This window comes from Emys orbicularis, chromosome 2 (genome assembly GCF_028017835.1).
Source record: "Emys orbicularis isolate rEmyOrb1 chromosome 2, rEmyOrb1.hap1, whole genome shotgun sequence".
In the NCBI taxonomy this organism is placed as follows: Eukaryota; Metazoa; Chordata; order Testudines; family Emydidae; genus Emys; species Emys orbicularis.
Genome location: NC_088684.1, coordinates 91380500 through 91394315, shown reverse-complemented (window position 1 = coordinate 91394315; position 13816 = coordinate 91380500). Strand labels below are relative to the sequence as shown.

The following is a 13816-nucleotide window of genomic DNA, read 5'->3' as shown; positions in this document are numbered from 1 at the left end:
CTGTGAAATTTACAAGTTGCTCTTACTGTTGATAATGCCTTAAAAAGACATGGAACTCTAGTTAACAGGCTCCAAAAGGCAGTTCCTTTAATCTGGAATGCATCCTTTTGCACTAGAATTTCAAAGCAAACTGAAGGCAGTCATATCCTGCAATGTACCTGACAGACTCTATGGATCAGGATCTCTTTTTGCCAACTATATAGTGTTTGAGTCATTTGTCAAGGCTCAGATGTCACACAATTTTAGCAACCATGAAAATATTTTGTGTATTTTCCCTTGCAAGAAGAGCTCACGCACGATTTTGATTCGTACATGATAAGGGAAGCACCATGCGATGGCAGTGTAACAGCTCTTGAATACTGAAGGGGGGAAACTCAGTCATTGCTTCTCATGTCCAGTGTGGCATTACATGCACTTGTAGTGCCATTAATGTCAGTGTCTGTGGAAAGATCAATCTGTTCAGAAAAGTTTAAGACAAACATTGCACGCGCTTCTCCGAAGACCAACTTGGGCAGCTCAATGGTTTGTACTACAATAAGGACATAAACTCAAATTTAAAGAGCTTTCAAAATCTGGAATCATCTCCTGGTTCTAGCAAAATAATAATGCATTCCGATACCCGTAAAAAAAAGGCCCAAGATTCTCTCCCCTCAGCCCCCAACCTCCTAGCTGTGGGACTGGGCAAAATTCTGTGATTTAGATTGTTTTAGGCTTGTTACAAAAATAAAGCTTTAACTTTTGATTCTCAATATCTGTCATTAAATAAATTGTCTGAATCCTATCTTAGTTTCCTACAACTGTGAAAATTAAAACGAATACAATAAATACTTAAAACCCATGATTTTGGGCTACTGAGGAAATTAAAATTTTAAAAGTGTTTACAAATAAGTCTATATTATCCATTAAAATTCTAAAAAAATAAAAATTCTGCCAAGCTTAAAAAACAAGTAATGCCCACATTTCACTGGATCTGATCCAACAAGCTCTGCACAAATCACTGAACATTTCCAGTTTTAGCTAATAAGAGTATCTACTAAAACCAATATTTTGGCACTATTTCCTTTTAGAGTTAGTGCATTGTACTGCTTAATTTTATGTTATGAAGTCAATCCATGACTTTGTGAGACACATTACAATAATAATGTAATAGTGACAGCCACAGCTAATGAGCATGAATACTGCACACATTTTATGTCCAAGTACTTTCGTCGTTCAGTTTGCTGACTGAATATCTCAACAATTAGATACTTCTACAAATGTGTGAAATTTTCCTCAATAAATTCATTTTCCAATGTACCTGTACTAAATACATTATATTCTGTGATGCCCCAAAGTTCCAGATCTACAAAGTACATATGAATGAACAAGTTATTCCTTTGTCTACATATTCTCAGTGTGTCCTGTTTTCTCTATGGAGGTCTTTTAGGTTGCAAGTTCTTCAGGGAAGGGAAACTGTTTTTTGTAATACCATGGATTTCTTTGAGGAAATATTGTTCCACCTTATCACTAGGTTGTTCAAACTGCAAATTTCTACTAATCGTTCACAATTTTGGTTCATGTCCAAGCCTCTGCCTCACTAACCCATCATTGTTACTTCCAACCTTTGAGTTAAAAAATAATCACTCAGTCACTATGATATATTTTGGGATCTTGGATGACATATCCTTTAACAAATCATAAAACACATCTTTTTCCTCATTTGGCTTTTTTGTTGGTGTATAGCACTGTATGACAGAGTTTGGGGGGGGGGAAATCTAGTCTGAAAATGAGCTCTGATAATGCTTTCTTTGACTGATCCCCACTCAGTCAGTATGCTTGCTCTGCTTCATCTGACATCAGGATTGCTACGCCACCTTCATGTCTACCATCCCCATTCCTGGAGCAGATGATGTGGGCAGTGACCATAACCCTCACTAAATTGAAGATGAAGTTAAAGAGGATGAAGAAGGTTAAAAGAAGACAGACTGTCGACCGTGCACAACTAAAAGATCCAAATACAACAAGGATGCAACATGACTTCTATGACAAGTTAATATAGACACCATCAGAAAAAGAGAAAGAGAGAGGGTAAACTAGAGAAACATTACACTGAAGAATAGAGAAAGCAGTCAAATCCATCAACATGACACTCAGAAGCCTGAACTGACCAGCACAAGACTGAAATGGACACTATATACCTGAGGGTGCAGGTAGATAATGAAGAAAAAAAAAAAGAAAACCCTGCCATTTGTCTTATGTAATTCCAAGCACATCACAAGGATGTGAACAATAGTAATAGCCAAGGGTATCCCATTTTTAAAATGGGACAAGAAATAGCAAGCCCATAGCAGGTTCAATGTTTCCAGTCAGACACTTACAACAGCATACGCTTGCATTTTGTAGCACAAATGTCCAACATTTGGGGGGGGGGGGGGGGGGAAATCAACTTCACTCATCACTGATTGTGTGTAGTGGATTTTTGAAGCTTGAAGCCTCTGACATGTAGGAATGTGATATTCTAGAACACTTTTGAAGTCTAGTCAGTCAGCACTCCTGTTGCAAAAATCTATTTTACATTGCAAGTATCTTAATGCCACACATCTGATATTCACGGACCTTCCTTAAAGAAATCTACATCGTAAAGCTACTGCATTCTAACTCCAAATTCCATTGAAGCCTATTCTAAACTCACTTCTAAGGTCACAGAAAGACTGGGTCTCCATAACTGGAGGGGTTATGTTGCAGCAGAGTTGTTTAACACCTTGTGCAAAATTCACCCCACCTTTTAAAGAAAAAAAAAGGGGGGGGGAGCAAGTTGCTCCATATTAAGCTACATGTGCTCCAAAGAACAAGATTCTATGGTCTATGCCTTCTGCAATGTATTACAGACTTCATTCTTCCTACTGGAAAAACCTTATTATCCTATCAAAATGTGTCAGAAATGAGATATGGAATATATCACATATATTACCAAAGATTTTCTCTTTGAAGGTTACAATAGAAACGCTATGCAGAGAGAATCATGTTCTGATTTATTGTTACTGCAAATATTCTCAAGCTTGTTGCTTATCTCTACTGTGTGTACTAAACCATACCATGAATGGAATGTTTTCCTTCCTCACAGTTTTAAGAGGCCAGTTGGACAATGATCTTGAATTTGTTTCTCAGAAGAACATTTCCTTCTTAGAGAGACACTATCAACTCAACCATCCCCAAACATTTGTTTGAAAGTTTCACATCTGCTATAAAATTTCAACACCCGATATAACTAGAATTGAAAGAAGTTACCAAAACACGCCCTATTTTCCCCCAATTTGTTTACTTTGTGTATTTAAATGTTATGTATAAACCAGCATCACTATTCCCATGTATAAATTATAAAACATCAACCAGATAAGAGAAAAAGCCTTAGAATTAAAAAATAAAAAACAAAATCAAAAGACAGGTTATTTAGAGTGCTCCAGCCATAACTGGAATTTTTGGTAAATTTAAAAACATTTATGTTGATCGTCTCCTTTAACTACACCTCAAAATGACTATCAAACATTTACACTGGAAGATATTACCTAATGTCATGCCTTGATGTTATTACATTCCAAGACTGGGTCTTGTCTTTTGATGGTTTGTACGCAAAGACTAAACATCACACAGGCAGACACAAAAAATGCTGAGAACAGAAATACAGAATTTCTTTAATACTGCCTATCAGTTCTGATCCCACTCTTTGAAGCCTCATACAAACAGTGAATTATCTCTGCTTAGACAATCTGCTTAATGCAGTTTATTAAGAAAAAAGTAAAGTATCTTAAATCCCTGACCTTGTAACTTTACAGTCTTATGTGCAGAAGCAGCATAAAAAGGATTTTAACATATACATGTGCAATATTAAAAGAATATTAATCACTGCTGATCAACTTGCTTTGCAATGATATTCTTACAGATATTCTCACCCTTCACTCCCTTGTTTTCAACTGAGAAAATATAAGAACGAAGTATAAGCTATGGCAGATGGTAAATATTAGATTGTCTCAAATAATTGCTCTACAAAGGCCAAATTCATTCCTGATCTAGAGCAACTGAGGGAAATAAGTGGATTTACACCAGAACTGAATTTAGCCTCAACTTCCTACTTCCCTTCCCCACCCTGTGGGGTTTTTTGGGGGTTGGGTGGGGTATGAAGGCTAAGCCTCTTATTGTCTTAAGAAAATTTTGTTCTAACAATTTCCTTTGGGCACTAAGGTAAGATGTTCAATCTCATAATGCTGCAACAAACAATTACAGGTCATGAGACTGAAAACAAGCTTGTGACTGACAGAGACATTCTGTCTGTGGAATTAAAGATATACTGCCTGGTATTACTGTTCCATCAAATGAATTATTTCAGCATTTCTATCTACAACATTAAAAAAAAAAATCAAACAATTCAAAGTTGAAAATTGTATTTACTGTAAAGGAGGATTATTACACAATGCAAAGAGGGATTATTGTTTGCTTTATATTAAAAAAGTTAATGAAGCACATTCTCTACTTGATATTGAACCCTGTATGGTCAGAGGAGGAGATTGAGATTTTAGAATTTTAGTCCTGACCCTGTCATCATCTGCAGTGTGATCTTGGTTAAGAAGCATCTGTTCTGTGTCTCAGTTTACTCCTGTTTAAAATGGAGTCAATATGTATAGAGCATGAAAAATACATTCATCCTGTGTAAAGTGACAATTTCTTCAGCTGTTTGTTTCCTTTTAAAGAATACTTATTTCTTTATAGGTGGAAATCAAGCTTTCTAAATGTTAAATGATGCAATGCTAACTTCAGCTGACTACAGACAGCTCAAGTGCCTCTGCTCAGGACTTCAGCATCAACAGAAGGAAGTTAGCAAAACTGGTGAGTCTCATTGCTGCTACTCGGAACCTAGGGACTGAGTAGAGCTGCTGAAGAGAATCATTTCAATGTCATTCTGCTGCTTGGGAAAGCAATGATCAGCAGCAGAGGCAAACAAATAGACTATTCACAGGCATATACCACCAAAATAAGGTTGAAGGAAAGACTGAGAAAAGATATCCTATACCATTGCAGTCAGGAGGTTCAGGGAAGAGGAAAAGAAAATTATTCCTTCCTTACACCACCCACATGATGCATCGAGTTGTTCAAGTTTATCAGGCACCTAATCATTAGAGGCTGATAAGAAGGAACCGTGGAAAGCACTCTAATAAAAATTTCAGCACTTCCTCTTTCCCACAAGCTGGCCTGGGTGCTGAGTTTCTCACCAGAGAATTGCCCTGAAAGCTTACTTTACTTATCTTTCATATCAATTTAAGTCTAGAAGTTGTATGATAAATTTCTGTAAAGCCCCCTCAAAAATGTGGGGCAGTTTAATTTATGAAGTATGATGCTAGAATGAAAAAGGCACTATGGAGTATTATAAACATTACAATTACTGTATTTGGACACATCTAGAAGGAAAAATATATGCATGATTGAAATACCACATGAGGGCCTCTATTAGACAGCGGAAAGTTTTAAAACATACCTTTAAAAAAAACAGCCCTCTTCTCCTGAATCATTCTTCTATAACTTGTAAGCTTGATGTAAATTTAAATCCCAGAACACCCCCTTAAATATTTTAAATCCACTTTACAGTCTGAGCTAATGAAAACTATATAAAAAACAATACAATAGTGCATCAGATTTTCATGCTAACTTATAAATTCTACCAAATGTCTATTTTGACATTTTTAGGAAATTACTATACAGAGGTCTGAATCCATAGCATACTCTGATAATTGTAGGGTCTGTCTCTTCAGAGCAGATACACATTCTCCAAAACTTACTGCTCCCTTCCACATTCACTAAGAGTGGAGAAGACTTAAAAATATATATATATTTTAAAAAAGAAAAGCAGGCAAAAAAAAAGTTTCAAATAGGTTAATAATTAGGCAAGGGTTGAGTACAAGTAATCAGTGGCCAAAAGCAAAAGAGAAACTAACAATGGTTAGATCAAGAATCAGTTTCAGTAGCTTGCACATGATTTTAGTTTCTTTTTAATTAATTTGTGCACCTTTCACTGTCCTGAGCACACTGCTTATTGGCTTTTTTTTTTTTTTTTTTTAAATCCTTAATGTGTGTCTTCCAGGTAGGTTGTAAGCTCTTCCCCTGTGTTTGTATCGCACTTAGCATAAGATCGTAAAGCACAGCATTTGGTAAGATGTCAGAATGACATGAAAGATTTGGTTGTTTTAAGAGCCATTTGCTTTAATATGATGGTAAAATACATAACAGACCTTTAACACAGAGACTTAAGAAATTCTGTTCCTGACACTTGTACGTTCAGGTCTATATTATAATTGCCTACATACAATGGGTCCTGAATCTATCAGCACAAAACAATAAGATCATTAGTCTAGTAACACAACAGTCAGTGCTCTACCAACAAGAATGTGTGATTGATATTCCACAGAACGTCAGATATGATGCTCCAATTAATTCAGTTACAGCACATGCTATCACTTTCTAGTAGTACAGAAGTTTATTACAAGCACAACAATACAGTCAGAGAGGTTTTTAAGCAGGCATGTACTAGAGGGGCCAACTTCTGGCTTAACAATAAGAGTCCGCACCTATATTTGCACTGAAGAAGAGGGCGGACATCTTAAAAATATCTTCTTTTTTTTTTTAATTTAAAAAAGATCCATTTAATTTCATGTTTTCTCTTTAAAAAGAAATCTGTTTAAAATTTAATTTGAAATTATGACAATGTTAAGATCTAAACTTATTTTAATCATTTAATTAAAAAATGCTGCATCTATAACCCCCATCCAAATTTTAATGAGTTAAAGAGTGCTGCTTTTTTAATTATGTACAGAATCGAGGGGGCTGTACATCTTTAACGTCTGAGGTTAACTCAAGATTTATAAAGATAGCACAATGTCAGGTACCGCATTAAATAAATATCTATATTATTTTCAGTCTTTACAACTGAGTCAATACTGGTATTTACAATTTTTTCCCAAATGTAAGTGCTTTCAGTTTCTGTTGTGCAGAAAAGCTTTTTCCTTAATTACTTGGTTTCAGTTTAGCTAACAGGTGCAAAAAGAACATTTTCTTCATTTGGATTTAGTTTCCTTCAAAGTTGAGGAACGAATTCAGAGTTGAAAAACCAGGAAAGCTTGTTTTTGCTCTTCCAATATATGAATAAAAACTGGGTGGGAGATGATGACAGTTACTAGTCAGTTAGCCGGGGTCTAACTGAGTGCCATATTCAGGGTCAGGAAGGAATTTTCTCTCAGATCAGACGGGCAGAGACCTCAGGGTTTCCGCCTTTCTCTGCAGCATGGGGCCTGGGTCACGGGTCACTTCCTGGTCTGAACTAGAATGAGGGCTTGTCTACACAGATGCTATATACATGGATGGGAGGATTCTCTGGTTATAGTTGCCAACCCTCCAGTATTGTCCTGGAGTCTCCAGGAATTAAAGATTTTTTCCACCCCCCTGAGCAATGTAGTTATACCAACCTAATTTTATATAGTGTAGACTAGGCCAAAGTGGTGGATCCTCTGCAACTTGAAGTCTTTAAATCAAGATTTGAGGACTTCAGTAACTTAGCCAGAGGTTATGGGCGGGTGAGGTTCTGTCGTCTGCAACGTGCAGGAGGTCAGACCAGATGATCACGATGGTCCCTTGCGGCCCTCAAGTCTATGAGTAGAGCCCTGCATGGATGCAAACACTGTATCCGCACCTGATCTGCGAACACTGTCTGTGGATATCCATGGATATAGAGCAGATATCTACAGATTTGCATCTATCTATGAGTCTATGAGATTTTAACAGGTATTTAGGTGCCCAAAAAATACAGATTGGATGGCTAACTCTCATTGATTTCGCTGAGAGTTAGGCAGCTAAGCTATTTAAGCATTTCTGAAAACCCCACAAGGCATCTATCTGTATCTTTGGGCACCTAAATACCTTTGAAAACCTGGCCCATGGTGACCAGAAACAATCCATCAATTCAATACCTATGTCAATACTATTGCTTAATCAGTTTTAAACACAAAATGTGTTTTGATCAACTTTGTTTTCTTGTGTATCCAGCACGTTTATGGTAGTTTTATGTAAATAAAAAAAATCCAATGTTAAAATGCTGCTTTTGTACATTTTTAATTGGACGGAAATTGGAATTCAAACACGGCTTGACAAACACCCATAAAAATCATTGCCTAGTAAATAAGCGATGCACCATTCATCATTTTTTTAAAAAGTAAAAACTGATAATCTGAATAAATCTACGTAAAGCTATATAATTGTTTTAATAAATGTGTATAGATATAATGTATTCTCCTGGAAAGTAAAAAGTACCACCATCTTTATTGTAAACGCTATATTTGGTTGTAAATCAGCATGTATTAATCCTTATGCCGACCAAACAGAATGAACTTACTTTAGGAAAACAGCTAGAAAGTACAAACGCAAAACAAGATTAAAAGCAACAATTTAAATCAATGTTTACAGCTTGATTAAAAAAAAAAACCCTGTGATTTAAATCAATCCACTTTAGCAAAAAAACGACAAGAGGTGTAATTACAACTGTTATTTTAGTGCAACTTTATGTGTCAATAACCCCTTAGAACAATGATGTGGGTGAGAACTCACAGCCTTCAATTCTCCATTAATGAAGTAGAAATGGAGAGCAAAAGAGATTCTGTGACTAAATAACTTAATAAACATGCACAAATGACTAATGGTACATAAAAGAATCAAATTTAAAATTCTATTTATAAGTTACTTTATTCAGTTACCAATCATAACATGCCCAATTTAAAATAAAATTGACATCACATAATGTGTCTGAAATTTTATATAAGACATCTTCATAGAGTCAAAGTTTAAGGGCAGAATGAACCACCAGATAATCAAATCTGACCTCAGGTACATTACAGGCCACTAAACCTTGCACAGCCATCCCTGCAGTAAGCCCAGCAATCAGAATTAGATCAAAGTATTATAAACCCCAGGAGACAAGCTATTATGTGCCACAGGCAAAGAACAAGAGGAACTGAGGTGCACCAATGCATGAGCCCTCCACAATGGCAGGACATTAATTTGGAGAGATATGCCCAGATGATCCTACCCCTACCCCACAATCCCCAACACAGTTTCAGAATTATACATTACAGTTTAAACTATTAAAAATGCTGATGAGTTTATCTACTGAAAGGCTCAAGGTGGCCATGATTTTTTCCACATGACAAAAATGTTAAAGAAAAAAAAAAAATCCACCAACACATACAAGATTTGCAATTAGAAAAAAAAATTAAACATACATATTTAAGACTTTCAGCAGTCATAATTTACATATCCAATGACAGAAGTCTCTGACTGGTTTCAGTTAATTTCTTCTATGTTAAGGATTTTTGCATAAAATAGGGCTGCATACCTCTAGTGCAAAATGTACACAGAAAAAAATAAATGTTTATGTATTGTTTTGAATATGTGAAGAGCTATATAAAACAAAGTTTTTATTTATTTTATTCAAGTTTAGTTTGGCAAGCGACTTTTCTCTCTCACACCTTTTTTCATTTTTGAATGACAGTGACCCCTTAAAAAGTAATTAATTTAAACCCTGATCTTGCAGCTGGTTCCAGCCCCGTGATCCCTTGCATTTACATGGAGGAACAAGGGGGTCACAGGTGTGGACCTCATTAAAGGACCCAGGAATTAATGTTAAAATGAGATCCCTAGTGCATTTGTTCAGAATTATCAAGGAAAACAAAAACAAAACAAAAAAACACCTTGCTATTATCTCTAAGGGGCTTAAACAATTTTCAGACTTTTTTAAAAACAATACATGATTACTATAAATGAAAGAATAGGAGAATATATTTCTCTATTTTGTTTGTTTCCCGTGTGTATCTGACAGAACTTTGTACCTAGCTACTGTCAGGGTTTCTCTTGTATAGGCCATTTCCTTTTCACACAGCAGAAGAGAGTATTTTTTTAAATAGGAAAAGGTGAATGTAAAAGCAAGTATCTTGGTGAGGGGACATCAGGGGCAGGAAAAATATATAGTTATTTTAAAGGCGGCCATATTTCAAGTTGATAGTGTCCTTTTATAAAGAAGGATTTTCTATCCACACAACAATATACAAGGAAAGAAGTTACGATGTATCAGACAGAGCTTGAACAATTTACTTTATATATCTGAAAAAATGAACTGCAAAGAGGAGAAATAGTGTTTTGCCAGTTACTGTTTCTCTGATATACAGAGACTTTTTAGAAAGCTGATTTTCTTTCAGTTATTAATTTAGACATATAAGCTGCTCTCACTTACTCTTTGCTGCAGAACCTGAGCAGCGATAGCAACACAAGGTTCCTGCAGCTTTACCTGTCCCAAATGAGCGATGAGACAATGCCAATTTCTTAGGCCCAGATCCTAAAAGACTTACATACATGCTAAACTTTACATGCTGCAAGTAGTCCCCTTGACTACAGTGGGGCATCACAGTGCATAAAGTTAAGCACATACTTAAAATCTTTGCTGGATTGGACATACCATCCCCGCTTCCCTAACTTGAGAACAGGAAGAGCTGCAGATTAGACTGCAATTACTATTGAGGTTTTTGAAGTGCTGAGCTAATATTTTTAGTATAGGTAGCAGCTTAGTGGGTGGGGGAAGAGAGAAAAAAATTGTATCTTTCTTGAAGAGCTTTGTGTCTCTCTGGTCTACTATTTTATTGCCTCCACATTAAAAGACCACACACTCACTCCATTTATTTGCCAGCAACCTTTTGTTCAAGCAATGGCTCTTTAGAGGCAGGCCACTGTTCAGTGACAACTGCTTCTTCTGTCCACATTGGTATCAACCACACTGTTTTACAGATCAGAAAAAAAAAATTAAAAAAAAAATCCATCAATGTATCTTAATAGGATATAAATTTTAAAGCTTAAGCATTGAAGTTGAACTGGTAAAGCGTGTGGTAGGGGCCACTTTTATTTTTATATAGAGTATTGTATTCCAAACAGTAGGAATTTCCCCCTATAATTACCAGCTGTGCTATATATTACAAACTTCCAGACAATAACCAAGTCTGTAGTTTATTTTTAGAATTTGAGTGATACTGTTCTGGTAAACATGAACTACACCTTAACATAAGGAAGTATCTTGGACACTGCCATATTACATTGTTTTGTTCCCCCCCACCCCCTAAAGTCAAATAAAGGAATCAGTTAAGTACAGTTAAAGTACAGCTGTATAAATAAATATACCTATCCACACTCTGTAATGCATGTAGAGATCCAAGCCAACACACAAGACAACACATATTTGTACTCCCCCCCCCCCCAAAAAAAGGTATTTCAACACTAACAGAAATTAGTGGTCATGCTCAGGAGGCACCCAAACCCCTTTCCTTAGACCATTAAAAAACAACAACTCTGCAGTCTGACTATTCCATTTCCTGTGGGAAATTAGATTGTATTAGATACACTTGCAGTATAAAAACCGCAGGGGTATTAGCTGGGATTAAGCCTCTAGAGAAGACTATTAACTAATATCTGTAAAGAGCAAATGGCAAGCAGCACATAGTATTTCCGAAAAAACAAGTCACCTTGCAGGGTTGTATTTTTGTTTGGTTTTGGGGGGTTTTTTCCCCTTGAAAATAGGTAAGTGAACCACTATCCTTGGAACAAGTATATGCTAAAGAATATACATACCCATGCCAAATTACTTTCCCTCATATACCCTAGACCTTCCCTAAAATAACCAGCCCATTATTTCCTAGCATTTCAGCAGTATGCTCATTAGGAGCTACAAGCCTGTACTACCACTTCCTATTAAGCCATCAGTGGTTCCACACAAGTAGCAAAGAGGAGGCTCTTTGACAGAACACATGCTTTATTCAAAGCCATTTTCATCTTCCATGCATCTGATTTTCGAATTCCTGAGATACCAGCACAAGCGCCGTTTACTTTTCGGCTAGACAACACAGACACACACACCGCATACCACGCACACCTCCTCCTCCTCCCAGCTGAAAATGAAGCCTGCTCGTTCCCGTCTCCACATCACTTCTGCTTTGCTGCCTGGGTGGAGCAGCTCGCCTTTTATAGGGCTAGTTACAAATCAAATTCTCCATCGCAAAACCATTTCAAGATCCTGGGAGGTGGAACACAGGGGAAGAAAAGGTGGAAACCTGGCTGGGGGAGAGAGAGGGCCAGCAACCTGGGGGAGGGGGAAAGGAGAAAGAAGGAGGGAGACAGAGGGGGGAGCAGAGCTGTGGAGAGGAGAAGAAAGGGGGAGAGGAAGGAGAAGGACGAGACAAAGGAGGGACTATGGGGGACGCCAGAAGGGCTGGCTGGGAGCCCGGCTGGGCACCTGCCGGCCGAGGGCTGCGCGGGGGCGGCCCGACTCCCCCTCGCACACGTACCCAGCAGCAGCAGCCGGTGCGTTTGCTTGTACTCCCGCTTCTGCTCCTTCAGCGCCCGGTCGATGCTCTTGCTGACTTTCCTCGCCTCCTTCTCCGCCTCCCGCTCTTCCAGGCGCAGCTTCTCCCAGGGTCTCTGCAGCGCGGCCGGCTGAGGCGGCTGCCGGGGCTGTTTGCCGCCGGGCTTCGGCAGCGGCTGCCGCTCCGGGGCCGCCCCGTTGCCGCCTCCGTTCTGCAGCAGCAGCGGCGGCGGCGGCCCGTCCGCCTCTCCCCCGGGCTTGTCTGCAGGGTGGAGCGAGCCCCCGGCCCCCGGCTGCCCGCAGCAGCTGCCTCCCCGCGGGGCTCCGAGCGGCTGCGGCGGGGGGGCCGTGTGCTCTGCGGGCTGCTCGGGCTCCGAGGCGGCGCTGGAGATGGAGCCGCCTCCGCCGGGGTCCCCAAAGAGCCGCGGGCGCAGACTGTAGCAGAGCCCCATGGCTCGGTGCCCCTCCCGGGGACAGGCTCTAGCGCGGCGGGGCTGGCCTCAGCGCTCGCCGCTGGCCCTGCGCTGCCGGGGTCCGGGCGGGGAGGGGGCGGCGGGGAGCCCCTCACGGCCCCGTCGGGCCATCTTGCATTTTCCTCTCCGACTCCAGGCGGCTTCTCCGCTCAGATCACCTGACACGGAGCTGCCGCCGCGTCCACCTTACCGTAAATACCCCAGCGTAAGCCCACCGCGCAGGCACAGAGCGGCGGGGAGGGGAGGCCCTCGGCCCACACTGACAGGCTCACAGCCATCCCCTCCCACAGAGCCTGACAGCTATCCCCTCGCACGTCACAGCCCCCACCGGCTCCCCACACACATTGCCCGCTCCTCCGCGCTCAGAGCCGTCCTCTCAACCCCCACCCAACTGTGTTATCGCACATCCCTTCCCTCACACACACAGCCCCCCCACACTCCCCCCTCGCCCCCTTCCCTTACCCGAACAGACACACCCTCTGTAAACATCCTCCTCAGATTTATCCCCCTTCCTCCTTTATACACTCACCCCCACCCCCACCACATCCCTTACACCCAGACACCCTCCATAAACTTCCTCTCCTTTATACACTCACCCCTCACCCCTTTCCGTACACCCAGACACCCTCTGTAAACGTCCTCTCCTTCCTCCTTTATACAGTCACCCCCACCCCTTCCCTTACACCCAGACACCCTCCATAAACTTTCTCTCCTTCCTTCTTTATACACACACCCCATACCCCTTCCCGTATACCCAGACACCCTCCATAAACGTCCTCTCCTTCCTCCTTTATACATGCACCCCTAACCCCTTCCCATACACCCAGACACCCTCCGTCAACTTCCTCTCATTCCTTCTTTATACACTCACCCCTTCCCTTACACCCAGACACCCTCCGTAAACGTCCTCTCTTCCTCCTTTATACACTCA

The 13816-nt window shown here is 40.0% G+C and overlaps 1 protein-coding gene across 1 annotated transcript in view; it reads right to left on the bottom strand.

Moving 5' to 3' along the window:
- Nucleotides 1-12864, bottom strand: part of GNAL (G protein subunit alpha L) — a 320857-nt gene extending 307993 nt beyond the window's left edge. The window contains exon 1 of the mRNA XM_065398246.1: nucleotides 12396-12864. Within this exon, the coding sequence (XP_065254318.1) occupies nucleotides 12396-12864 (469 nt within the window). The remainder of the gene's footprint in view (nucleotides 1-12395) is intronic.
- Between the last annotated feature and the right edge of the window lie 952 nt (nucleotides 12865-13816).